We start from the raw sequence: 27712 nt of genomic DNA, 5'->3' as shown, positions 1-27712 counted from the left end.
TAAAATAAAATTAATAATAATAATAATAATTATTATAATTGTGTTAATAATAAAATTTATTTTTAGCATTGGGTTATAAAATGTTAAAAAGTTAAGGATTGCTCAAGATATCTTTTATAATGTTATTTAGAAATGATAAAACAAAATAGAGAAATTAATTCGTAATCGCACAAAAAACTATAATAATAGAAAAATGATCCTGATTAATAATTTTAAATTTTATAAATAGGTTTTTAATAACAATAATAAAATTTATTTTAAATAGATGAAAAATATAAAATTTCTGTAGTAATTTAATTGTAAGAAAAAAAAAACTTAAATTTATATATAATTATATTTCTTCATAAATGAATGATAAATGTTTTGTTGATACTATTTGTTGAACTGGTGTTAGTAACAAAATGACACCTCAAAGATTTAATCTCATTTTATTTTATCTATTTACTTCTAGCATCTATCTATTCAAATAATAGTACACAGTTTAGTTTTTATTATTATTGTGTAATTTTTTACACAGCAACTTCAATAACAAAAATTTTAATAATTTTAATTTGATGGATAATAGTATACAATTTAATTTTTATTATTATTGTGTAAAAAATTACACAACAACCTAGACAACAACAATAATAATGTGAGTGAGTGGGTGTGGTTTTGTAAGTGTATGTATGGTGGTAATATTACAATTTTTACTATATTGTTTTGACATAGTATGGTCAAAACTATTAATTATTGTGCAAATTCTCTATATTTTCTTTGCAATTTAATTTAACCTACTTTTTAAAGGATGAATACGTTATTTTTTATATATTTAGATTTATCTCTTTTAATTTTTTTAATCAATTTATAATATGAAAATAAATGAGATCTTTTTTTAACAGTCAAAACAATATGGAAAATATTGCAGTATTTTATTTAAATATTTGGATTTGGTGTACATGGGCAACAAGAGTAGTCTGGATTTTCACCTTCTTCACAATATCTAATTTCCATAGTGCACATAACACCAGCACATCCAATTTCTCTTGGAGTACATGGACAACAGCCTGTTGGCAATTCATCAGCTTTACAGTATCTTACGACAGCTGGACACAAAATATCGGCACATGGATCAGCTGATGGGGTACATGGACAGCAACCAGTTGGTTGTTCATTTTCCCTACATGGTTTAACAACAGCTGGGCACATAATATCAGCACATGGATCTAAGGTAGCTTCAGGTGTACATGGACAACAACCAGTTGGTTGTTCATTTTCCCTACATGGTTTAACAACAGCTGGGCACATGATGTTTTCGCAAGGTTTACCAGAGCAAATATAGCAACATGAATTTTCTGGTTTAACAGGTACTTGGTAGGCTGGGCAGGTTGGCATAGCACAACGTACTGTTGTACAATCAACTGGCTTTATTGGCTTTTCTGATAAAGAGCCACTAACTAAAAATAATAAAACTAATGATGAAATAAATAAAAATGAAAGTTTCATTTTAAAATTGAAATTTAGATGTATACAATAAATACAAAGTAATAATAAAAAAAAAAAATTTACTTATTTATATTTTTTTTTCCATAAAATTTAATAAAAAAAAATAATTATAAAAAAAATTATAAAAAAATAAAAACAAACTTATATATCAGTTTTTATTATAATATTTAAATTATTATTGGGGGAGGATTGTTTATTTTACACCTAAAGTTCACTTTTTCTCTGCATATAAATTTCAAATTAACAAAAACTTTTCTACTCTGTTTTTATGATGAAAAAAAATTAATATAGAGTTTTTTTTTTTTGGGGGGTTACGTGGTATATTTTTGTTTAGATTATATGAAACTGCCATATAACTAAATTTCTTGTTTGAAAAATTTATGTGTGTTTTAGTTTTTACATAAAATAATAAAAAAAAAAAAACACACCCGCCGACAACAGATATTTTAATAAAATAGTTTTATAATAATTTTATTTTTTTTTTTATTTTTTTTTTTTAAATAATTTTTCTCTTCACATACATTTTTTAACCTTCACCAATTTGTAAAGGGTAGTTTGAGATATCCCATTTTAAGAAATAGTTTATTTATTGAAATTTCTAAATTTTATCAAAATAAAAAAATACATTAACAAATCATTTTAATTTATTTTTTCTAAACCCATTTGTATAAAACCAAGAATGAGTTTATATTGGGCCCATTATTAAAAACTTTAAGAGTTTTTTTTATATAAAATAAAAAAATATGGAAAAGAAAATGAATAATATTTTTTATTTTTATTTTAAAATATTTTTTATTTTTTTATTGATTTAATGTAATATTAGTTCTGGATGTTAAAATAGTATTACTAATTGATTGATTTTTTGATATCCCTATAAAGTTTTCTAAGAGTAGAGAAAAAAAAAAAAATTAATATTAAAATTACACTCTAAAAAATTTAGTATTATAACTTACTTTAGTTGATCATCTTGAATTAAATCATAGTTTAATTGATTAAAATAAAAAGTAAAATCTTTAGCCAAATTTCTATTTATGATGGTTAAACGTAGTAAAGCTAATTGATGGTAATATGATGAGGTGTTTGGTTGAACTTTTAATAATTTTTGGTATAATTGAATTGCTTTTTGAGAATCTATATTTTCATAAGTTCTACCATACGAAGTTAATAATTGGAGTGAACCATCTTGATAAGTTTCGTCATTAATATGTGACATTTGCTCGTGAAGTTTATAAATTTCCTCTAATGATGGAACGGTATTGGTAGGGTCATCTTTGATTTTTAACATTTTTAAATTTACCAAAGATAATAAACCTTCATCCCAAATTCTCTTGAAATCTTTACAATATTGGTAAACCAACTCTAAACTATCGATTGATTTTGATGGATGATCGGTTTCAAAATATACTGCTGATAACCAAATGTTAGCTTGACAATATATTTCGTTTAATATATGTTTCTCTTGTTCGATTTTTAATGGATTTAACATTGAGTCGTTCACTTTAGCTAGATTCTTGAGTGCCAAGTTAAAATGCTCGATTGCTTTTTCTTTTTGACCCATTTCATTATAGAGTAAACCGGCTTTATGGTAATGTGTAGCGGAGCTGACTGGTTGAAGATCTTGTTCATAAAATCCCCAATCTGAATAGAGTTTTGGATTATTTGAGTTGCTTTGCATCATAAAGTTCATAATTTCGTTGATTGCTTCTAATGCTTTAGCTTGTGAGTAACGACAACCCATTGATTTCATTAAATAGGGTCTTGCTTTTTCATAATCGCCATATTTGTTAATCAATGTCAATGCATAGAAATAGTCTACATCGCAATATTCTGGTAATATTTCTTTGGCTCTCTCAAAATGCTCTAATGACTTGTCCCATTGCTTGGTACGTCTATATAAAATACCGACATTATAATGAACCTTGGCGCTATTTGGGCAAACTGATAATGCACTCATAAACAATGACTCTTCATTCTTCCACTCTTCATTTCTAAACCATGTTTTAACTGAATAAAGTGATGATATTATTAAAACTATTATAATTAATAACAACAAATAATTATTATAACCTTTTAGTTTTTTAATTTTAAATGTATCATTATATTCGATATTTGTTAAAGTATCATTTGGTGTGGTTGTAATATTTGATGTTGGTGTGGATGTGGTTGTTGGTGTAATTGTGGTTGTTCTTTTTTTGGTTGTTAAAGTTGATTGTGTTGATTGTGGTTTAATAGTTGATTTGTTGTTTTTATTTTCTTTGGTTTGCTCTTTAATATTATTAATTTGATAATCTGATAAATAAATCAATGGTAGAGTTAAGAATCTTGATAGTAATAAACAAAATGCAATGGATGGAATATACAACAGACGCTCTCCAATGGCTGTACCGACATAAAAGAATATATTACTCGATGGTAGGAATGAAATTAAACCAAATAATAGACACCATAGAATTGAATGGTAGTATTCTGGTCTACAGGCTTTATCTTTATCAGTGGTACTATCTTGATCCACTTTTTCATCATCATCATCGTTATAGTTCTTTTGTTGGTTTTTGTTATTCCTTTTTTTTGAAAATATGAATAATAATAATTGTTTTATAGCAAAAAAGAATTGGATCTTTTTCAGACATACTAAAACCAAAATAAATACTGATGAATAAGCTAAAACTGATAATAAATTGATTGGGTCAAATACTGATTTAATCAATGGGATACAATTGAAACTCCAGTCAGCCGATAATTGATTTGGGAATATTAAGAGCCATAAATATCTTGCATGAAGATTTGCCAAAGATAAGAAACGTACTGATATATCAGATTCTCTGGCTATTGGATTTTCCAAGTTTCTAAAGTTGTCTAGTATCATATCTACAGTAATTATTTTTCTAAAGTAAAGGAATGCACAAGCAAAAAGACCAATAAAGAACACTCTTTCCAATAATGAAATCCATTGTCTTTTGTTTTGTGGCAAAATTGGTGGTAATCTGTATCTGGTTCTATTATTTATATCTTCTTTGTTGGTAAAGTAAACCTTATTGTATGGATACTGAATTAATAGGATATCTGTAATGGGCAAAATTAAAACCAATGTGAAACCAGTTTCTTTTGAAAGAGTTGATAGTAATAGGAAAACCAAAGAGAGTATAAAGAATTTCCAATTGGTTCTATTCGTTCTTGGGCTATAGCATTTAAAGTAGGCCAATAAGGATAATACTAGAAACATTGTACTAAGCAACTCGGCTCTTCCAACGATACCAGAAACCGCTTCTGTGTGAATTGGATGCAATGCGAATAGCAATGCTGATAAAAAGCAACAAAACTCGTCGACACCTAATACTGATAGTAAGTAATACAACATTGATTTCTGTTGAGTATCTTTTAGCAACTCCAAAGCCCTGCTGTTCTTCTCGCTGAATGTTGGAACAAATACAAGCAATGCCAAAAAGAATATATAAATTGAAACTATAGAGTGTATGAATACATTGGTAAAGTGGAACGCATACGCATCCAAACCCGACGATAAAAAGTTTAATTTGAACGATAGTGTCGTAAAAGGTCTGTAGGATTTATGTGAATCTGATTTTGTGATATCTTGGCCCCAAAAATCGTGCATTAACATCTTTTTAAAATAAACTAAAATCTGTTTTGAAACTGATACTCCCTGATCACTGTTTCCATCACCATTGTCATCGGTATCAAAGTGATTTAAAGACTCGATTGTATTTGGAACATTTGTCTTGGTTTGACCATCGTCGTTTATATTATCATACCCGATTACATCTTTATTACCGACAATTGCAAACTGATCATCGAAACAAAACTCGCCTTCTAATGAATTTGAATAAACACATAGAGAAATTAAAAATAATAATAATCCATAAATTAATATCCTTATAAATATTAAAGTTTTTTCTTTTTTTAATTTATTGTTATTGTTCATTTTTTTAATTTAAAAAAATAAAAAAAATAATTTTTGAAAAATTTCAATTTTTTTTTTTTTATTTTATTTTTTTGTTTCTTTTAATTTTTTTAATTTTTAATAAAAGTTATTGATGTTCATGTTATATATGTAAAAAGTAGGAGGATTAGTAACTAGTTGGTTTTTAACAAATTATTATATCCAATATTAGTGTTCAATAATAAAAGCTTTCCCGTGGTTCTCCTTGTTTCTCCTAAAACAATTAATAATGAAAACATTGTTAAATATTCTTTCTATAACTCTAATACTTTCAATTTTTTTGGGAACGTTGGAACTTTAAAAGTAGGTGTTGGTCTTGGTTATGAGCACTCTTGGGCTCAATCATTTTCTAGAACTGTAAAGATGAACCAATGATCAGTATTCATCAATGTCTAATGATGAAACCTCTTAAAAAGAATTATTGAAAATTTGTGGTGTTGAGATAAATTTTGTTTTTACTAAAAAAATTTAAAAATTTAAAAATTTAAAAATTAAATGATGTTTCAATATCCTAATATTAAAATCATTTGATGTTCCAATATATTTGCCTGGCCAGGGAAAATGTATTTCTTCCATCAAATAGATTGAAATATGGTATTATATATTTTTAATTCTTTAGTAATAAATTCTTTAATATCATTTACAAAAAACAATTGCATAAATCTTAATATACAAATAGTTGTTTTAAATTAAAATTATTTTTTGAATGATTCCATATTAAATTAAAAGTTCAGTTTTAAATTCAGAGTTACCAATTTATTCTAGACATGTTACCTGTATAATTTATTTACAATTTAAAAAAGGTTTTATACGATTATTTATTTGCAACTGATGAATCACTTAAAGATTAGCTGTTGATCTTCATTCTTTGATATAGTAAGTTAATTGCTCTCCCATGCTATTGAATTAAAGAAACTGGGTGGTTAATAAAAAATTTTTATAAATAAAAGAAATAAAAAAAATATAATATATAAAAAAAAAAAAAATATTATTTATTTATATTGTACACTTTATAATAATTGAAATATCTAGAGATTCTTTCAATTGTTTTAATTTTTATTTTAATAAAACTTGTTAAGGTTTTTTTTATAATACAATTATTAATATTATCAATAATCTTGAAAAAAACAAATATTAATAATTAGGTTGATTTATATAAATGCTTTTTAGAGTTGAATCTATAATAATTTAATAATATTCTTTGATGGTCTTAAACGTGGAGCACATGATAAAATCATTTCGAGGGTAAGATTATCAAATTGCTCTAATGTTTTTGGCTCTCCTCTATTTCCTTTTATTTCTGTTAACTCTTTGGTTAGATAAAATGCAAATGGTGACAATGCAGTTGGATCATATATTTGATTTTTGCTTTTAACTACTTGGTTATTTGATTTTTGGTTTTGTTCTAAATGTAATAATTAAAATATATATTAATAAAAAAATCAATTATAATATGATTATTATTTATGGATATACCTTTAATTTTATCTAAAACTAATTTATTAATATGTTCAATTAAACAAAAAGTTTCTTTATTTATTTTATTTGATGTCATTCTTTTATATTATATATTTGATTTGATTTTTAGTATATTATAAATTTATATTTATATTTATATAATTTTATTTAAATTGTATATGGTTTTAATTTATATAGTAATAAAAAAAATTAATTTTTTATTTATACTTTTTTTTAAGTGATTATTTATCTGAATTTATAATTTTTTTTTTTTTAAAATAAATAAAAAATAAAAAAAAAAAATATTATTTTGAATAATGCATTATATCAAATTTCAAAAATAAAAAAAAAAACACCCACACCCACTTTTTTATATTTTTATATTTTTATATTTTTTATTATAAACAGGTTGTACAATAATGAATGTGTGATTAATTTTTAAATCTCTTTTTTATAGATAAATATACGTAAACTATCAATAAAATAATATTTTATAAAACAAATAATATTAGTTATCTATAAAAAAAATAATAATAAAAAAAAAGAATCATTTTACTGGGATTAAGGTGGATCAGATAAAATATTTTATAATGATTGAAAAATCTTGATAAAATTTATAAAAAGAAAAGAAAAAAAAGTAAGAAAATAAAAAAATAATATAAAATAATAAAAAAAATAATCTGAATAAATAAATATCCCAATCAAAACAATATCAAATAAGATTAATACCAGAAATAAAATAATGAAATAAAAAAATAATAAAAATTTAAAAATTTAAAAAATTAAAAAAAAAAAAAACTATTTTTTAAAAATTATAGTTTTTTAAAAAAAAACTATAAATTCTCTGGTAATGGGAAATTTGGACATTTTCAAAACCAGCTCAATCTTTGGTTTTAATGAAAATAAAATAAAATAAAAAAAAACAAGCTTTGACAATTCTGGTATGCAAAACATTTATTTTTATTTTTTATTTTTTTTTGTTTTGTTGAAAATAATTTTTTTTATAAAATATAAATAGTTTTTAAAATTTTATTAAATTATTATCTTTTTTTATAAATTTTATTATATAATTATCTCTTTTATATAAATTTTATTTTTTATTCCATTTTTATTCCATATTTTAAAAAATGAAAAAATTTTTATTATTTGTTTCTTTAATTTTATTAATTTCATCAGCTTTTGCTTTTGAAGAAGAAGATTTCGATTTATATGACCAAATTGAAACCTTAGAAGGCCAATTTTTCAATTTAACTTTACCATCACAAGCTATCTGTAATGCCGCAGCTAACAAAGCTAAACGTTATGCTTCATGTGGTTGCCCATACGTTTGGGGTGGTACATCATGTGGTTGTGGTGGTAGCGGTGGTATGGATTGCAGTAAGTTTCATTATAAAAATAATATAAAAAAAAAGATAAATTTTTTAAAATAATAATATTAATATTTTTAAAACTATTTTTAAATCAAAGGTGGTATTGTTTACACTTCATTCCGTGAAGCTGGTTGGTCAGGTATTACCAGAGTTACTACTACTCAAATCAATCAAGGTGTAAGATGTCCAGCTTGTTCACCATCAAACCCAGGTGCTTGCAAACCAGGTGACCTTCTTTTCTACTGTTTCGGTGGTACAAATTGTCCAAATCATGTTGTTATGGCTGTTGGTGGTGGTAAAGTTGCTGAATGTAGTCGTCCAGGTCAACCATGTGCTATTAGAACTCCATACTCTCAATCATACTATGCTTGTAGATCAATGTGTTAAATTATTGGCACATAGTTTACAAAATGTGTATATTTATATTTGTTTAATTAGATTTAAATAATAAAAACAATATAGTTTTTTTTTTTTTTACAATTTTTAAGTTTTTAAAAATTTATTTATACTTTTTGATATCTCGTTTTTGTTGATGCTTTAATGTTGCAATTAATGTTCTTAAATGTTATATTATTGATTGATTATTATTTAAAAAAAAATGAAAAAAATTAAGAAAAAAATAATTTCGAAATTAGATTTTTTAATTATTTAAAAAAATAATTTAGAAATTAGATTTTTTAAAAAAAAAAATTAAAAAAATATTAATTTTATTAATTATATGGAACCACCAGATTATAATTATTTATTTAAAATATTTATTTTAGGTGATACAAATAGTGGAAAAACCTGTTACCTTGATAGATTGACAGAAGATAACTTTACCCACTCAAAATCGCCCACATACCATGATTTTAGAATTAATAAAATTATATTTAATGATAATTGTAGTATAAAACTTCAATTGTGGGATGGTAATGTATGTAACATATTTTTTTTTATTTAAATACTTTATTATTTACATATTTTTAAAAATATATAGGCTAATTTAAGATTTAGAACTATTTATTCCCCTCCATATAGAGGGACACATGGAATTATTTTGACATATGATATATGTGATAGAAATTCATTTTTAAATTGTAAAAATTGGTATATTGAAGCAAAAAGATATATAAATGATGGAATCCCAATGATCATTATTGGAACAAAGTTAGATAAAGTTGATTTTGATGAAAAGAAAAGACAAGTGACCTATGATCAAGGAAAAACATTTGCACAAGAATTAGGGTTAAATTTTTATGAAATTTCTTCAAAATATAATATTGGTATTCGTCAAACCATAATGGATTTAATTGGATTAATAATAGAAGACCGGGTATCAAACAAAAATAATATTCAAGCAAATGATAATAATAATAATAATAATAATAAACCAAAAAACTGCACGATTCAATAAAATAAATTCTAATAAGTTAGAAAAAAATAAATAAATAAATTTAGATGTGCACATTAAAAAAAAAATTATATTAAAATAAAAATTTATTTATCTTCTTTTTTTTTATTGTTTTAATTTGAGTCAGGATCTTTCAAAAAACCTGGTTCAAACTCAAAAACAAATTCTTGTGAATTTGAAACTTCTTCATTACAACTAATATTATTAGATGCCAGTTGTGGAGAATGATTATTATTATTATTATTATTATTATTATTATTATTATTATTATTATTATTATTATTATTATTATTATTATTTTGATTTAATAAAATAAAATTGATTTTAAAACTGAATAAATTAAACAATGCAGGTGAATTTGATAAATAGGTTTTTAGCCTATCAAATAAATCTGAAGTTTTTGAGGTTGCTTTTACGGTATACGAAAATAATTCATTTGTATTGAATAGGAGGATTTGATTTTGATTATCGATACCTTTATATTTTAAATTTGAAAGATGGATGATTGGTAATTGTTTTGGTTGATAGTTTATTGGTAAAAATTTTGAAAGTTCTAAAAATTCGGAAATACTACCATTGTTTGTCATTTGATGGCCTGGATGTAATTTATCAAATAACAATTCATTTTCTATTGTAAAGCCAGTTTTGAATGGGAGATATATTTGATCCTTGTATTGCGGTGATTTTAATGTTGATGATGGTTCACTATTTGAAATACCATTTACAAATGTATTATTTACAATATTAATTTTAGCTATGTGTCCTGAAATATCTGTAACGTAAATTTCTCTTGAGCATTGAATTTTTTTACCATCTTTAATTGGTGATTCTTCGATTTTATTTGGGCCTACATAAATTACAATACAAACTATATCATATTCGCTGTTATCACAATTTAAATTATTTAAAATTTGATCTAATCTTTGAATATCCCTTTTTTTTTCATTTAAATTTGTATCTGGTGTTGAATTTAATGGAACTGCATAAAATTTATTTGTACTTTGAATTGGTACTAAATCTTTGTTTGCAACTATTGATAAAGATGATGTGGATGAAAAGTATTTTGGTGTTGTATTATAAAATGTTAATTTCATAGATTCCTTTAGAGTTTCTAAATAATCATTGGATGGGTTGATAATTGAAAACATCACTTCATTTTCGCTATTCGACAATAAATCTTGAAGCTTCATTGATAAAATTGGCTTAACATCTCTACTCTTGTAAACTGGGTTTGTACTCATTTCTTCGCTAACTTGATCTGAAATTTGTTGTTGAAGTATTTGAGTTTGCTTAATTTTAGCAGTTTCTAATAATGACTTTTGCTCATCATTTAATGATGATAAAAAACTTTCTTGATCCATTACACGTTCAAAATAACTTAATAAGGTATCACCTTCATAAATTTCTGACAAACCATTGATTGAACTAAGTTTAATTTTTTGATTAATATTGACTGGTGGTGTAATTGGCTTTCTTCTACCCAAACTACGAACATTATTGGGAGTTGAAGTATTTAGAATTAGTTGTTCTTTTTGTTTTCTTTCCAACTCTGTTGCTGCATTTAAAAATAGTTTTTCACGGGCTTCCTGTGCTTTACTTTCATACTGACGCTTATATGTCTCCTCTTCACTCTCTGAACGCATTATTACGGTTTTCACATTATCTTCATTAACGATTGTCTCTTTAAATGATAGTTTATATAAATGTGTAATTTGAACTTTTAACATTGAGATTGGACCACCCCCTGCTACCACGGACTTAAATGTAATCGGGAACATTGATGATTGCTTTCCTAATTTTTCATACCATTTAGCTCTACGGGTACTATTTGCAAACAATTTTAAATAAACATTTTCAAAACCATCTTCAAGAGGTGATATACCATTCTCTTCACCAACCATTGTTGCATTTTGAATTCGAAGCTTTTGGCCTATATAAATTTTGCCCTGTTGCAACATCTGTGTTAAATATGGGTCCAAAGCTGCTTTTATTGGGTACCATCCGTCTGTTAACTCTATAACTGCTGTCTTGGATTGATCATTACCAATTTGTTTTTTTTCCTCTTCTTTTTCTTGTTGTTCTTCTTTTTTGATTGGAATATCTAAACCTTCATCCATTGCATCAATATTTACATCACTCATAAAATCGTCAATATCTTCTGATGTAATTTCGTCTGTATTAATAATATTAGTTGTATTATTGTTGGCTTTACTATTATTATTTAAACCATTGTCTATAATTGAAGAAACACATAAAATCAATGGAATCTCTGATGGTTCATCTCTTTCATACATTTTCTTTAAAATTGGACGCCTTGCTTGATTAATTTCTTTTTCAACTCTATTACGAAGTTGGGTTATAACTCTTTGTAACACTAAATATTTACCAGCATACAATTGAGGGAATGCTCTTTCCATTGCAGCCAACTTCCATACTATCCATCCATAATGGTTACGTACCCACTCTTGATTTAATAAAGACACATTGGATTTGCTATCTTTAAGTAAATAAATATATAATTCGGCAACACCAATGGTTTTAGATTTACCTATATCTCTAATGCTACCATTGTTTTCAAATCTATAATCTTGGGAAGTTTTACTATTGATTTCTAAAATTTCTTTTTTAACCAATCCGACTGGAGATATCGAAAATGGGTTGCCCAATTCTCTTAAAGTTCTTCTTTTTTCCAATGTTTTATTTGTGGGTAATGTGGAGGTATTATTGTTTTTAATAGTAGCATTTGATGGTGATGATGGTTGTTTTTGTATCCTATTTGGAGTTGGTGGATTTTGAATATTTGTAAGAGATTGCTCATTACCATTAATGCTATTCGATTTTGAAGGAGGTGTAAATGGTTTTGTTTTTTTTGTGGGTGTTGATGTTGGTTTCTTTATTACAGTTTTGGAGGGTGTTACAGGATATGAATAATTATTAGTGATTACAGTTGGGTTACTATTTGTATTAACATTATTGTTATTATTATTATTGTTGCTATTATTATTTACTGGTTTTTGGAATGATTGTGGTGACTGAATTGGTTGTTGTAGTTGTTGTGGTTGTTGTGGTGGCGATAAACCTTTAGATGGGGGTGTAAACCCTTTTTTGTTACCTGTACTATACACAAATTTAGTTTTTACTGGTGTATTTTTATAAGTTGGGGCTGATGATCCTAATGTTGCATTAGTTGGTGCTGGCGAAATAGGTTTAGTGGATGTTTGTTGTGGTGGTGATGATGATTTGTTATTATTTGCAACTTGCCTTGGTGATGCTGGTGATGATGCTGATCCACTATCTTTAATTGATTTTTTGAAATTACTGATTTCTTCATCTGTCATAATTTGGGTTGGGCATAAAGGGGGTGATGAACTATAAGTATTACTATCTTGACTATCATCTTCATATTTTTTCATTGCTTCATCAATTCTCTCTTTTGGTATAGAGATATCTTGATTTTTACCATTTTTAAAACCCATGAATGCTGGTGGTTTAAAATTTGGCTGCGATATATTATTATTATTATTATTATTATTATTATTATTATTATTATTATTATTATTATTATTATTATTATTATCTTCATTTTCGCTATATTTTTTCAAAGCTTCGTCCATTTTATCCTTTGAAATTTCAACAGTTTGATTTCTGCCAGTTTTGAAACCAGAAAATGCTGGTGGTTTTGAGATTGGTGGTTGTGGACGCTGATCATTTGAATCCTCACCATCATCCCCATATTTCTTCATTGCCTCATCCATTCTTTCTTTTGAGATAGTAACAGCTTGATTTCTACCATTTTTAAAACCCATGAATGCTGGTGGTTTATATTCTGACGACTGTTGTGGTATATTATTAATATTATTATTATTATTATTATTATTATTATTATTATTATTATTATTATTATTATTATTATTATTATTATTATTATTATTATTATTAATATTATTATTTTGATTCTTATTACTGTGATCATCTTCATCGCCATATTTTTTCAATGCTTCGTCCATTTTATCCTTTGAAATTTCAATATTTTGATTTCTGCCAGTTTTAAAACCAGAAAATGCCGGTGGTTTTGAGATTGGTGGCTGTGGATGTTGATTATTTGAATCTTCACCATCATCCCCATATTTCTTCATTGCCTCATCCATTTTATCCTTTGAAATTTCAATATTTTGATTTCTGCCAGTTTTGAAGCCAGAAAATGCTGGTGGTTTTGAGATTGGTGGCTGTGGATGTTGATCATTTGAATCTTCGCTATCAATCCCATATCTCCTCATTGCCTCATCCATTCTTTCTTTTGAAATATTAATATCTTGATTTCTGCCATTTTTAAAACCTTGAAATGCTGGTGGTTTATTCTCATTATTATATATTTTATTTTTGTTACTATTACTATTATTTACATAACTATTATTGCAATTATTATTATTATTATTATTATTATTTATTAATAAATCCTCATTTAGTTTTTTTGAGTCACCTGTATTATCAAGCTTAGTTTTTTTAGATTGTGGAGAAACATCATTTGGTGGTGATAAGTGTTGTTCAGGTGGTGATGAAGATACCCTATTACTATTGGTGTTACCGTCACTATTATTATTATTATTATTTATGTTATTGTCATTATTTAAACCATCATCTATATTTTCTACACTGTCGAAATCTCTTTTATTACTTTTCATTTTATCTTTTTTTTTTTTTTTTTTGTCTAATTTAAAAAAATTAGTATTACTAAATATTTAATAAAATTTGAGTATGTAATTTATAATGGGTTGAATATCTTACTATTATAACTATGATTAATTTATTTACAGTTTAAAAAGATAATTGGCTATTATTTGTCTAAGCATACAAACAAAAATGAATAGTGAATGAAAAAAAAAAAAAAAAAAAGAAACAAAAACAAACAAAAGTATATTATTTTCCAAGAAGAAAAGGAAAAAAAAAAAAATTTAATAAAAAAATAAAAAATTAAAAAAAATTTAAAATAAAAATAAAAATATTTAAAATAATATATAAGGTAAAAAAATATATTACAAGAAAGAGTAATAATAACCTGAATAAATATACAATCAAAATAACAACAACTATAAATACATCAAATAACCAAAACAAATTTGTTGAAATTATATAAATAAAAATTAAAAAAAATGAAAATTTAATTTTTTTTTTTTTTTTTTTTTTAATTTTTTTTTTTAATTTTTTTTCATTGTTTGATTATTTTAAGAAATATAATTATTTTTAAATAACACACATCCTTTTTTTATCTAATCCTTTTCATTACATTAATAATTTTAAAAAAATCAATTTCAATCCAAATATACAATCATTAAATAAAATATAAATAATAACAATGTCAAACGAAAAAAGCGAAAAACTTGGACAATTAAATAAATTTGAATGTAAATAAAATGCAATGCATGCATGCATATTTCTGCTTTGTATTGTTTATTTATACTAATCAAATAATTTAATACTTTTATTTGTATAGATTTAGACCATACAGCAGATATTATGTTTCATACATGGGGTGATAGTTTAGAAGAAGCCCTTGAACAAGTAGTATTAACAATGATGAACTATATGGTAGAATTAGAAACAGTAGAGTTGGATGATACCGCAACTGAACAAACCATTTCTGTTCAAGGTCACGATATGGATTCATTATTATTTGCATTATTAGACGAATTTTTATTTGTTTTTAATACAGAATTCATAATATTTAAACAAGTTACAATAAAATCAATCGATAAAGAGAACTTTACAATTGAAGCTATTGGGTAAATAATTTAAATTACTAATCGATCTCATTAATTTAATCATTCTAACATGCTTTATATTTTTATAAAAAAAACCATACAGCAAAGGAGTAGAATTAGATAAATCAAAACATACAACAGGAACTGAAATTAAAGCAATTACATATTCATGTATGAAGATTGACGAAAAACCAGATAGAACCGATATTCATTGCATTGTGGATATTTAAAAAAATATAAAAAGAAATAAAATAAAATAAAACTAAATTAAAAACTAAAAAATAAATAAAAGATATTGTACAATAATTTTTTTTTTAAGATTTATAACTAAACATATTTATTATTTAATTATTTTAAATTATATTTTAATTTTATATTCATTTATTCGTCGTCTTGTTCGTCATCATCAACTTCTTCTACTTCTCCTTGTTCTTCTTCTTCGTCTTCTTCTTCACCCTCTTGTAGCTCTTCACTTGTATTTTCACTATTTAAATCTTCTTCCTCTTCTTCGATATTACTTGTTAAGTCTATTAATAATAAAGAATTTTTTGCAGTTTTGACTCTTTTCCATCTACCCAATTTATGTTCTTGAGCGATAGCGGCTAATATAAAAGAACAATCACGTGAAAATTTCATATCATTTATAAAACCATCAACTTCGATTGTGTTAATTTCTCTAAGTTTTTCACCACCCATAATAGCCCAAAGACGAAGTACACCATCAGAACTACCACTTGCAACTATATCACTATTTGGAATTGCGGCAACAGATGTGATCCAAGGAAGGTCGGTATTTGGATGAGCATTATTTTTTATAAAGGTAGCATTCTTTTTATTTACGTTCCAAAGAGCGATTGAACCTTCTTGAGAACCAGTAATGAACTTTTCTTCGGATACTAAAGCGCAACAATCTACTGAATGAGTGTGTCCTCTAAAAATTAATTGTGACTCTTCTGGGATTTTCCAAACACGACAAGTTTTATCAGTTGATACAGTAATGCAACGTTCACGTGTTAAAGCATCGATTGCAGTAATTGGAGATTGATGACCATAACGAGTATCGACAAAAGCCATTTGAGTTAAATCCCAAATTTTAACTGTACGATCGTGTGAACCACTATATAATTGATATGTACCTTTTCTAAATGATAATGCTGAAATAATATCTTTATGCCCTTTAAATGTTTCTACAACAGTCATAGTTTCAGTATCCCACACTTTGATTAATTTCTCTTCACCACCAGTAACTAAATATTTACCATCAAAACTTAATGCCATTGCTAAAACTCTACCTTGATATGTAGTCTTTTTCCATTCTTCTTTTTCTTGTTTTTTTAATTGATCAATTTCATATCTATTATTTTTTGATGGTAAAAATCCTTTAATTTTTTTTAATTTTGTTTTATTTATTAAATCCCCTATAATAAAAAATTTTTGAAAAAAAAGGTGGGTGTGGGTGAAATGGTTAATATGCAATGAATTAAAATATGGTTTTGATTTTAATAAAAAATATAATATTTACATTGAATGATTAAATCTTTAGATGCTGAGTATGCGATGGTTTGATCTTCTGATAATACAATACAGGTAATTGGTGAGCTGTGTCCTTTAAATACGGTAACTCTTTTATTTATATTATTATTACTATTATTACTATTTTTTATTAAATCTTTTAATTTTAATTTTGAAATTTGTTCACGATATGAATATTGGTATCTACCAGATGATTTATCCAAATCTTCTCTAACTGCTTCATCTAAATCTAAATCTTCTTTTACTTGTCTAATTTTATTAATATAATCATTGGCTAATCTAAGACGCTTTTCATCTGCTGTTTCCTCTTCTTCAACAACTGATAATTTTAATTTCTTTTTTAATCTTGCCTTTTTAACTTCCTCATCTTCTGACTCTTCCTCTGATTCCTCAGCATTAACCTGTTTAAAATCATCTTCGTCTTCTGAATGAAATTCCATTTGTTCATTAGTATTTTCATTATCTGATTCTTCTTCTGATTCTTCTGGCTCTTGTTCTTGTTCATCAGATGATTTATCTGAATCGTAATATTCATCCTTAGGTATATTCTTTCTTTTATTATTAAAACCTTTATTATTACTATTATCTCTGTTATTATTATCTCTATTATTAAAACCACCTCTGCCGCCTCTATTACTCATGCCACCTCTGCCGCCTCTTGATGACATAGATCCACCTCTATTACTCATGCCACCTCTACCGCCTCTTGATGACATAGATCCACCTCTACCGCCACCTCTGCTATTCATACCACCTCTACCACCTCTTGATGATTGTGGTCTAGAGTTGATTCTTGTATCTATTGATTTTGATCCATTGGCTCTGTTTGATGATAATGTGTGGGCTGTACCTGGTTTAATAAAAAAACTATCCATTTAAATATAATTATTTCTTTATTCCTTTAAAAAAAAATAAACAATTATTTTAGAAAAATAGTAAACTGAATGAATAATTGAAATAAACAAAAGTCAAAATGATAAAAAAAAAAAAAATTTCGTTTTTTTTCGTTTTTTAAATTTTTTTTTTTTTTTTTTAATTTTTTTTAATTTTATTTTTAATTTTTTTTTAAATAATTTTTATAAAAAAAGAAATAATTATATATTTTATCAAACTATTTCGGTTTATAGATAAATATAAATGTTATAAATAAACAATATACATCCACCACACATAAAAAAAAACTCATAATCTGAAATTATTTTTATTGGATCAAAAACACCCCTTTTTGTTAAAAACAGAAAAAAAAAAAACTATTGACGCATAATATTTATGCAAAAATATTCCTAAACTATTGAATATATATTTAAAAATAGATAATATTATTTTATTATTATTTATTTTTTCTATTACTATAATATTATTTTTATTTATTTATATATAAAAACATTATATATGTTCTGAAAAAAAAAAAATTAATTAAAAAAACTTGGGTTAAATTAATTAATTTGCATTTAAATTTCTCAAAAATGATTCTGCAATTTCATCGAAAAAGTATACATAATTATGTGTACATATTTGAATAAAAAAAAAAAAAAAATAAAAAAAAAATAAATTTAAATCGTTTTTAAAATTTTTTTTTATTTTTTTATAATTTTTTTTTTTTAAAATTTTTTTAAATATTTTTTTTAAAAATTTTTTTTTTATTTTTCACATTTATCATACACATATTAAATAATAATAATATCCACATTATAGTTATTTTTAATATATTTATAATATTACAAACAAAAGAAAAGACTTTTTTATATATAAATAAATCGTATAAAGAAAAAATTTAAAAATGGCAAGAAGATCAGGTGCATCAAGCAAATCAATGTCAAAAGTTTCAGCTCCAACTAAAACAGCTTCAGCTCCAGCTCCAGTTAAAAAAGCTGCTCCAGCTCCAGCTCCAGCTACCAATAACGCCACTCCAGCTGCTGCTCCACAACCAGTTGTTATTCAAGGTCCAGGTTTATTATCAAATATTGTTGGTACCATGGCTGGTGCTGCTGCTGGTCACGTTGTCGGTCATGCCTTAGTTGGTGGTGCTAGTTCATTATTCGGTTCAAAAGATGAAGTCCCACAACAACAACAACAATTCGATAACACTCAACAATATAACCAAAATCAACAAGCCCCAGAATCAACAATGTGTAACCCATTATACAAATCATTCATGACCTGTTTAGAAAAGAATCAAAACGACGTTGCCACTTGTCAATGGGCTTATGATTCATTCTTAGAATGCAAAAAAGTAAGTATATTATACAGCAGCAATAGGAACACCAACTAATATATCGAATGAAATATATATTAATATTAACCTTTCTTTTTTTATTTAGAATCCAACAACTTTCTATTAAATTAAATAAATTTTATATATATAATAAATTTTTTTTTTTTTATTTTTAAAAAGACAATTTCCGATAGAAACCATTTCATATAGAAAATATGCACAGACTTCACTATTTAAATTAAATATTAAAAAAAAAAAAAAAACAAATACACCCAATAAAAAATATAAAAAACTCTTTTTGAAAAAAAATTATAAAAAATATGTTCAATTCAAAATACAATAGTATTTTTTATTATTGTTTATTTATATAAAAATAAATTATATGAGGAACTAATTGCTAAAGATATAGTATTATTATCACTATATGATGTTGAAATTGAGTTTATCCTATTCGAATAATTGTTTATAGTTAATTTACTTTCTGTATTTTTATCATTATTATTTGTATTATTATTATTATTATTATTATTATTGAAAATATTTGAAAGTTTTGATAATTGTATATTATAGAAATTTGATTGGTAATAAATTTTATTGAAAAAACTCATCACCTGGTCTCTACTTAAAGATCGATGTTGTTGTTGTTGTTGCTGTTGTTCAAAGTAATCATCGATTCTACTTTTTAATGCTATATATTCTGATGGTTCTGGTTTTACTAAATTTGATTCCATTATAAAACTTTCAGAACTAAACGGGTTCCAAATTAAACATTTATTATCATATGATCCTGTTATAACTTGACTAAAAAAAATAAAGAATTAGTATATATTGGTGATGGGTGAATGTGGGTAATATTTACTTTTGATTAATAAAACTACATTGAAATTTATCTACAAATGATGATGATTCGTGCATGTCGTAAAGCTTTTGGTTTAATAAATTTTGATTATAAAGGTTATAGTTTGCTAAAGGCTTGCTATCCATATTCATGTCCCAAATCGTTAGAGTTTGTAAATTTCTTGATACGATATACCGACCATCCAATGAGAACGACATATCAAAAATTGAATTTAAATAATCTGAAAATGCATTGTCATCATCGTAGAGTGCTTGTCTTTCGTATACTTTTGAATGGGTGTTGATCAGAGCAGACTCTCTCATATCGCACAATTTTAGTGACCCTTTACTTGTTCCATACATTAAAAGATTGCAAGATACTGGATGAAATTTTGTAACTCTAATTACCTCGTTTAACAATTGCATATTATTTGGTTTTAAGTCGATTATATCTATATAAATTGTTATTGTTGTTAAAATTTAATATTATTATTATTAGTATTGAATTCATGGCTTATTGTATAGGTTTTGGTGGTATCCTTACTATAACATTCTTGATTTTGATTTAAATCCCAAAGATACACTCTTAATTCATCAGATGATAGGAACGTGTTGCCGTCACTATTTAAACTAATCGAGTTTATATTAAAAATTTCTTCGTGTTCGAATGACCGTTTTAAATCAAACTTTATTCTAAATTGGCTATAACTATCACTATTATTGTTTATATTTATTTTATTTACATTATTCCCTATGTAACTGCCGCCGCTGTTACCATTATTACTATTATTAACTATATTGTGAACTCCATTACTGCTATTGGATGACTTGAAACTTGATAATAGATTAGGCTTCATTATGAATGGGTTTAATTGATAATTTTGTAATAGTTGCAATCTCCATAGCTTTGTTGAGCTAACACTTGTTGAAATAAATAAAAGAGCTGAGCTATGGTTTTTGCACCATCTTATTTGTATAACCTCTGTATCATGGCCTTGATAGTAACATAGTACTTTATATGAATTGTTATTATCAATATTTATTTTAATTATTTCATTATTATATATATTATTATTGTTATTGCTATTATTATTATTATTATTATTATTATCATTTATTGATTCATCAATATCCTCTATTTCCATTTTAAACTGACTCTCGTCATATTCAAATTCATCATTGATATTATCTTCATCAATATTCTTCCTCTTATTTCCAATTGTTTTATTAAAACCATTGCTCCTTTTTTGACTGTTTCTATTATATATACTTTTATTATTATTATTGCTATTGTTATTATTATTTAATGTATATGATGAGGGTTGTAATATCTTTAAAACTGCTATTGAGCCATTTTCGTAACCTACTGCTAAATATTCACCATTGTAGTGAAGTTCCAATGTTGATATTGATGAAAATGTAATTTCCCCCATCTATTTTTTTTCTTTATTTTAATTTAAAATAAAAAATAATATGTATATTATAATAGTAAAGGTCTATTAATTATAAATGATTATTATCATAAAGTCATTGATTATCTATGTAGTTAAAAATTAAAAAATCTATATATTTAAATGTGTATGTGTATGTGGTGTATATATATGTTTATGTATATGTATGGTTATATATGTCGGTTTTTTTTTTTTTCTTTTGTCTGTAATTATATCTGATCGCTGGGAAAAAATGAAAAAAAAAAATTATAGAGCTGCAAAAAAAAAAAAGTAAAAAATAAAAAAAATAAAAAAAAAACTGAATTTTATTTCATTTAAGTGAAAAAACACAAATATATACAAAAGAAATAGAAAAGATAATATTATAAAAAAAAAGAAATTAAATAAAAAAACAAAAAAAATAAAATTTTAATTTTGTTAAAAAAAAAAATAAAAATAAAATTAAAAAAAAAATTAAAAAAATTTCTTTTTTTATTTATTTAATTAAAATAAATTCAAGATGGGGTTGTGTAATATGTATGTGTTTATTTATATGTCTATCGAAATCTATATTTGTGTTTGTCAGTTAATAGATTTGTGTTGTGTATTTAAGGATCAGTAAAAAGTAATTTAAAGAAGATAAATAAAATAATTCAACACAGACACATACACACAAAAAATCGTTTGAAAAAAAAAATTTTATAATAAAAATATTTTTATTTTATTCGTATTTTATTTTTTGCAATCATCATATCGCGCATCTTTTAAAGTTGTAAACCGTCAAAAAACTGTTTTTTTTTTTATTACAGACAGAGCCGTTTCTGGCAGAACCTTGCGCAAAAAAAAAAAAAATATATAGATATTTTTTTTACCCAAATAAAAAATTTGGATTTTTTTTTTGCAATCAAAAAACTTAAAAAAAAAAATATTAATTTTTTTTAATTTTTTTAATTTAATCAATTTTAGATTTAAGAGTATTTTTTTAAAAACTGCTTTATTAAATTGCAATATTGATAAATATGGATGAATATAAAATAAAGAAAATAATATCAAATAATTATGGAAGATTGGTCTTGTTAGTTGAAGATAAAGATGAAAAGGTAAATTCATTGTAACACTTATTTTTTAATTAATGTCTAATCTAATAATTTTTTTTTTTTTAAAAAATATTTCCATAATCCCAAAATAAGTTTTTTATTTGCAAAGTATTATTAAATGATGAAAATAGTAAAATAGAATTAAAGAGTCTGATTAGATTCTCCCAAGAAAAATACTCTCATTTAAATATTATCAAATACAGAAAACATTTTATGGTTAACCAAAATGATATAGATTTGTTAATAAATAATAGCAATATTGACAATGGTAATAAGAGTAGTAATAATAGTGACAATAGCAATAATAGTAGTAACAATAGTAGCAATAGTGATACCATCAACGATAACAACGAAAAAATATGTATAGTTACAGATTATTATAATCATAATGATTTATCTAAAGTATTGTTTCTCGACTCATTTAGAAATAATAGATTATCAACAAGAGATTTTTTACCAATATTTCTTAGAGTATTGATAGCTTTGGCAGAGTTTGAAAAGCTAGATAGCTTTCACAGAGATATTAAACCAGAAAACTTATTCATTCAAAAGGTATATATAGATGGAAATAAAGAAAATATACAAGAAAACAATGTTTACTATGATTTTTTTATTGGTGACTTTGGAACCTTTAAGGAAGTTTCTACTGTTTGCTCCTATACAATGGCAATTGGTACCAATTCATTTATTGCTCCAGTAAGTATACTCTTTTAAAATTTGCAGGTGTATAATATAAACTCTTTTTATCTAATACCAATTTAATCATAGGACCTTTTTAAAAAAAGTTCCTATGATATCAAAGCAGATATTTATAGTTTGGGTAAAACAATGGCCTATGTCACAGATAAGCTTTTGTTTAGAAGGGGTGTTGTTAATAGAGTTTACGATATTCTATTACAAAAAATGGTTTCTGAAACAGCAGAAGAAAGACCATTCCCATCACAGTTAATTCATTTTATTTTAAATGAATATAGCTTTTTAAAAAATCATAAAGATTTTATAGAATGTTATAAAAGTCCAGTATTTTATAAATGTTTAGATATTATTAAATCAAAAAACTATAACATTTTAAATAATAGAGAGCCTTTAACTATAAACTGTTTAATCGAATCAAATAACAATAGTGAGGATGATAGCGAAAATAAAAGTTATAATATTAATCATTTTTATGGTTTCTATGGCGATAGTAATAAATATTACAATAACACTAACACTAGCAATAATAATAGCAATAACAATAAGGTTGGTTATACAGTATCTTTCTCATCTTCAATAGAAACATCGACATTTTTTGACCCTATTGACCAATCAGATTCACATAAAACTTTCTCCTTACCAGTTCCATCAACATCATCCTCCTCATCAGATATACCAGATCCATCTTTATTATCGCTCCATAATAGTGATAAGCCTTTGTATCAATGCATAGGTATTAATAGAGGTCACTCAAGTACCTTATACGTTTTAGTTAAAAATAATTTAAATAATAATAACAAAAACAATAATAATGATAATAGCCCAGAAAATATTTTAAATATTATAAAATTTAACAATATCTATGCATTTCATATGAAATCAATAAAAAGCACATTGCGTCTAATTAAAAGCAGTATTTTAAGGAAATATATTTCAGTAAGATATTGCACAGTTAACGGAAATGTTCATTTTTATGATGATTTTTTAAAATATGAAGAGCCGGATGATTTTTTAGAAGATGGTGGAATGATAATATTCCCAATGGATCACAAAATATCATCAATATTAAGAAGTGAAAATCAAGATAGTAAAGATGACAAATCAAACCAAGAATTAAAATGGATGCTAGGTCTTCATCTTTTATTAATAATGTATATATTGGAGAATAAGATCGATAAGTCTTCAGAGCTACACGCAAATTTTTATTATTTCTTTTATTATTTTACCTCAATAAACCAGTACTATTTTGACGAAGAAAACAAACTAAAAGCTAACCTTGTATCTAGTCCAAAAGATTGTTGTGCTCGAACAAAAAAAGAGGTTCTTTCAGAAATAGTTAATGACCATTTGAATGACCCAATTCTCAAAACTATTGTCGAAAAAACAAGTAATGAGGTAATTTTTCAACATTTACTTTTTATTCAAAATAAAGATCTTTACTAACATTCATTATTTTACATTTTTAGAGTTCAAACCTTTGGTCAACAGAAACGGCTTTAAAGTTTTTATATGATTCAATAAAAGAAATCCAAAAAGAAAATAATGAACCATATCCACTTCTCTCAAGCTATTTCAAAGATATCGAAGATTATAATATAGGAAGTAAACAATTGGGCTTTGTTAAAGATTTTCTATATACCAATAACCATACCTACAGAGTTATAAATGAAGAAATTACATTTGAATACATTGACCCAATTTTAAAAAATGATTTTTTTTATTTTAAATGTTGTTTAGAGTTAGATGGGGTATTTATTTTAAATTCTAAAAAAAAAATTCTAAAATACTAAACCTTTTTTTTTTTTTTATATTTTAGAATTATTATTTAGTTAAGCAATTTAATTATACCTCAACGTACCTTAATGCAAAAAGAGAAAAAACCATTCATAAGCAAAATTTTCAAGTCTATGATCAGTATATAGATGCTAATCAGCTAATTTATTTTATTTACAAGTTTCCAAGTTCAGTAACCATTAAAAATTCAAAAATTATTGAAATAGAAAGTTTAAATAATAAAAACTACTATGATATTAACAATGATGTTAATTTTTTGTTTAGGGATTTCATTATTCAATTTTACCAATATTTAAAAGATATAGACCACAACAATTTAATGTTTGTTTGTAAGTAACCTATTATTTATATTATAAATTGGTAAAATAACTAATATTTATTTTTAAAAAAGATAATTTGGTTATTATAGGTAAAAGATTTTATTACTTTTTTACCACCCAAGATACTTTAGTAATAGATTATTTTACAAATTTTGAAAGGATTTTATTTGGAAGATGCCCCGAGGTTAAACACAACTTTAACCAATTTATAATTTATTTCTATAATTTAAAGGAGTTGAGGTGTCTATATAATTGCGATTCTATTTATTCATATATCAAATGTAAAATTATTGAACAAAAAAATTATATAAAATATCCAAATTTAGACTCTATGGTTGTTCTCCGGTTTGGAATAAAAACATACCAACTAATAGATATTTTTCCAATCTATAAACATCTAAAAAATGATGATCAATCTTTAATTTTAATTTTAAAAGAAGACGGTAGCCCGAACGTAACTATTTAGCAATATTAAAAAAAAAAAAATAATATTAATTACTAATTTTATTTTAAAAGTATTTTATTTGTTTTTACAATAAAAGAAATATTGAATCCAAAAATAAATATTCTTTAAAAACCTATAAAGCCTATAGCAGTCTGGAAGAATCGTTAAAAATTCAATTTCCTGAATTTACAATCCATAACCAATCTAAGTTTTTCCATTTTTATAAATATACAGAATCCTTTTTGACCGATGTAGTTAATCAACTGACAACAGTCGAAAATTTTTTTGGGTAAGTGAAAATAATAGATTTTATTGTATCTATCATTTTTTAGGTTATAGTATTATTAATTCATTGCAAATACTGTTTATAGAGACTATACAAAAGAACAAGAAATTGGATTACTTTTATACTTTATTTATATTTTAAAATCAATTTCAAATTTTGAAGAGCTAAGCGAGCCATTCTTAATCGAAGATCGCTTCTTTATAATGAATGATGGAAAAAAAAACTATTTCTATATTGATTTATATTTCTATTTAGAGAAATATAGTAAAAATTTAGGTTGGGTAAATATAATTTAGAAAAAAAATAAAAATTAAAAAATAAATATTAATAATAAAATTTTTTTAGAATAACTATCTTTATAGTATAGAAAATTTAAATAATAAACACTTTTTAAATCCAATAAAAGAATACTTTCAAATGAATCAAGAACTAATCCTTAAAAAGAAACTATGTAAAGATTTGTTTGACTGTGAATGGGTATCAAGTATAAAACCAATCTATGTTAGAATTAAATCAGTATTAAATTCAAAGATTTCGGAAGTTATATATAATAAAAAGGTAATTCAGTACTTTATAAACCATTTGGTTATGATAAATTATTAATAATTTTTATTTCTTTTAGAGTTATATTCAAAAAATGGTCGGCAAAGGATATAATTGTGATGAACATAATATTTATTGTTATATAGTTTCAAATATTAAATCAATGGAAGAGTACCCCAGCAACATAGTAAAATATCATACATCATATTCATTAAATGGCAACTCCTATATTGTTATTGATAAGTGCAAGGGAGATTTAAAGAATATTTTAGATTCAAAACTATAGTTTGTATACATATCATAAAATATAATTGACTGTTATATTGTATTAATTTTTTTTTTTTTTAATAGTTTAAATGAAAATGAAATGGTAATTTTATTATATGATTTAATATGTTCACTAAAACAACTAAATCAATTCGACATTGTTCATAGAGATATAAAACCAGCAAATGTTTTAATGGACAAAAATGGGAAATATTTATTAGCAGATTTCGAACTATCGGTAGTTCAAAATAATAAAGATGTAACTACGGGTAAAGAAGTAAAATATTTCAAAAGATCACTATATGACAGAGATGGCACAATTCATTTTCAAAGTCCAGAAATCTATTCGTTGGAATATAGAAGCAAATATTTAGATAACAACCATAATTATAAAATGGATATTTATAGTGTTGGCTCAATATTTCTAGAATTATTATTTAGCTTTGAGAGTAATGTTATTAAAAAAAAATTAGATTATAACCAAGACACCTTTTCAAATTTAAAAATAATAGCTGGAAAAATGACTTTATTTCATGTATGTATAAATATTTGTTAGAGTAAAATTTTAAAAATTATTTATTAATTTTTTTTTTTTGTGAAGTATGATGAAAGAATAGATTTGTTAAATCTTGAGCAATTATTCAACAAAAGTTTCCCAAATTTTAAAAGATAAATAAATAAAATATTTCCTAAATTTAAAAAAAAAAAAAAAATTTGTGTGGTATTTGATTAAGATTTCGGTGTTATGGCTTTGGATTTTTTTTCCCGATGGCAATTTCAAAAAACACAGAATTTTTTTTTTTGAAGTGTTGCCTGGTTTGAATAT

General features: G+C 24.5%; 11 protein-coding genes across 11 annotated transcripts; 5 read left to right on the top strand and 6 right to left on the bottom strand.

The window, feature by feature from the left end:
• Positions 1-876: 876 nt before the first annotated feature.
• On the bottom strand, positions 877-1503 carry DICPUDRAFT_91378 (uncharacterized protein). The gene has a single exon (XM_003284676.1). It carries the CDS (start codon positions 1483-1485, stop codon positions 916-918), a length of 570 nt encoding a protein of 189 aa, XP_003284724.1. The 5' UTR covers positions 1486-1503; the 3' UTR covers positions 877-915.
• A 759-nt stretch (positions 1504-2262) lies between these two features.
• DICPUDRAFT_53154 (uncharacterized protein) lies at positions 2263-5425 on the bottom strand (the record flags this gene model as incomplete). Its single annotated transcript, XM_003284675.1, has 2 exons — positions 2263-2368; positions 2439-5425. The coding sequence occupies 2 exons, from the start codon at positions 5423-5425 to the stop codon at positions 2332-2334; spliced, it is 3024 nt and encodes a 1007-aa protein (XP_003284723.1). The 3' UTR covers positions 2263-2331.
• A 1196-nt stretch (positions 5426-6621) lies between these two features.
• Positions 6622-6998, bottom strand: DICPUDRAFT_148544 (uncharacterized protein; the record flags this gene model as incomplete). Its single annotated transcript, XM_003284674.1, has 2 exons — positions 6622-6848; positions 6920-6998. The coding sequence occupies 2 exons, from the start codon at positions 6996-6998 to the stop codon at positions 6622-6624; spliced, it is 306 nt and encodes a 101-aa protein (XP_003284722.1).
• Positions 6999-8028: 1030 nt separating this feature from the next.
• Positions 8029-8658, top strand: DICPUDRAFT_148543 (uncharacterized protein; the record flags this gene model as incomplete). The annotated part of the gene is made up of 2 exons (XM_003284702.1): positions 8029-8278; positions 8369-8658. 2 exons carry the CDS (start codon positions 8029-8031, stop codon positions 8656-8658), a joined length of 540 nt encoding a protein of 179 aa, XP_003284750.1.
• A 331-nt stretch (positions 8659-8989) lies between these two features.
• Positions 8990-9667, top strand: DICPUDRAFT_148542 (uncharacterized protein; the record flags this gene model as incomplete). The annotated part of the gene is made up of 2 exons (XM_003284701.1): positions 8990-9187; positions 9251-9667. The coding sequence occupies 2 exons, from the start codon at positions 8990-8992 to the stop codon at positions 9665-9667; spliced, it is 615 nt and encodes a 204-aa protein (XP_003284749.1).
• A 110-nt stretch (positions 9668-9777) lies between these two features.
• DICPUDRAFT_75690 (uncharacterized protein) lies at positions 9778-14346 on the bottom strand (the record flags this gene model as incomplete). Its single annotated transcript, XM_003284673.1, has 1 exon — positions 9778-14346. The coding sequence occupies one exon, from the start codon at positions 14344-14346 to the stop codon at positions 9778-9780; it is 4569 nt and encodes a 1522-aa protein (XP_003284721.1).
• Positions 14347-15017: 671 nt separating this feature from the next.
• DICPUDRAFT_75689 (uncharacterized protein) lies at positions 15018-15653 on the top strand (the record flags this gene model as incomplete). Its single annotated transcript, XM_003284700.1, has 3 exons — positions 15018-15066; positions 15156-15444; positions 15527-15653. 3 exons carry the CDS (start codon positions 15018-15020, stop codon positions 15651-15653), a joined length of 465 nt encoding a protein of 154 aa, XP_003284748.1.
• Positions 15654-15739: 86 nt separating this feature from the next.
• On the bottom strand, positions 15740-17911 carry DICPUDRAFT_93771 (uncharacterized protein). Its single transcript, XM_003284672.1, has 2 exons — positions 16946-17911; positions 15740-16841 (listed from the first exon to the last, which is right to left on the bottom strand). The coding sequence occupies exons 1-2, from the start codon at positions 17829-17831 to the stop codon at positions 15805-15807; spliced, it is 1923 nt and encodes a 640-aa protein (XP_003284720.1). The 5' UTR covers positions 17832-17911; the 3' UTR covers positions 15740-15804.
• A 706-nt stretch (positions 17912-18617) lies between these two features.
• Positions 18618-19418, top strand: DICPUDRAFT_91377 (uncharacterized protein). The gene is made up of 2 exons (XM_003284699.1): positions 18618-19189; positions 19278-19418. The coding sequence occupies exons 1-2, from the start codon at positions 18737-18739 to the stop codon at positions 19296-19298; spliced, it is 474 nt and encodes a 157-aa protein (XP_003284747.1). The 5' UTR covers positions 18618-18736; the 3' UTR covers positions 19299-19418.
• Positions 19419-19530: 112 nt separating this feature from the next.
• On the bottom strand, positions 19531-21441 carry DICPUDRAFT_148537 (uncharacterized protein; the record flags this gene model as incomplete). Its single annotated transcript, XM_003284671.1, has 3 exons — positions 19531-19972; positions 20031-20460; positions 20553-21441. 3 exons carry the CDS (start codon positions 21439-21441, stop codon positions 19531-19533), a joined length of 1761 nt encoding a protein of 586 aa, XP_003284719.1.
• Positions 21442-22457: 1016 nt separating this feature from the next.
• DICPUDRAFT_75685 (uncharacterized protein) lies at positions 22458-27559 on the top strand (the record flags this gene model as incomplete). The annotated part of the gene is made up of 12 exons (XM_003284698.1): positions 22458-22538; positions 22629-23231; positions 23304-24626; positions 24698-24979; positions 25048-25354; positions 25435-25799; positions 25862-26079; positions 26162-26357; positions 26422-26634; positions 26699-26904; positions 26971-27421; positions 27488-27559. 12 exons carry the CDS (start codon positions 22458-22460, stop codon positions 27557-27559), a joined length of 4317 nt encoding a protein of 1438 aa, XP_003284746.1.
• Positions 27560-27712: the final 153 nt, after the last annotated feature.

The sequence above is a fragment of the Dictyostelium purpureum genome (assembly GCF_000190715.1).
Source record: "Dictyostelium purpureum unplaced genomic scaffold DICPUscaffold_30, whole genome shotgun sequence".
Taxonomy (NCBI): Eukaryota; Evosea; class Eumycetozoa; order Dictyosteliales; family Dictyosteliaceae; genus Dictyostelium; species Dictyostelium purpureum.
The sequence above is the reverse complement of the archived record's forward strand: the minus strand, read 5'-3'. Positions and strand labels throughout refer to the sequence as shown.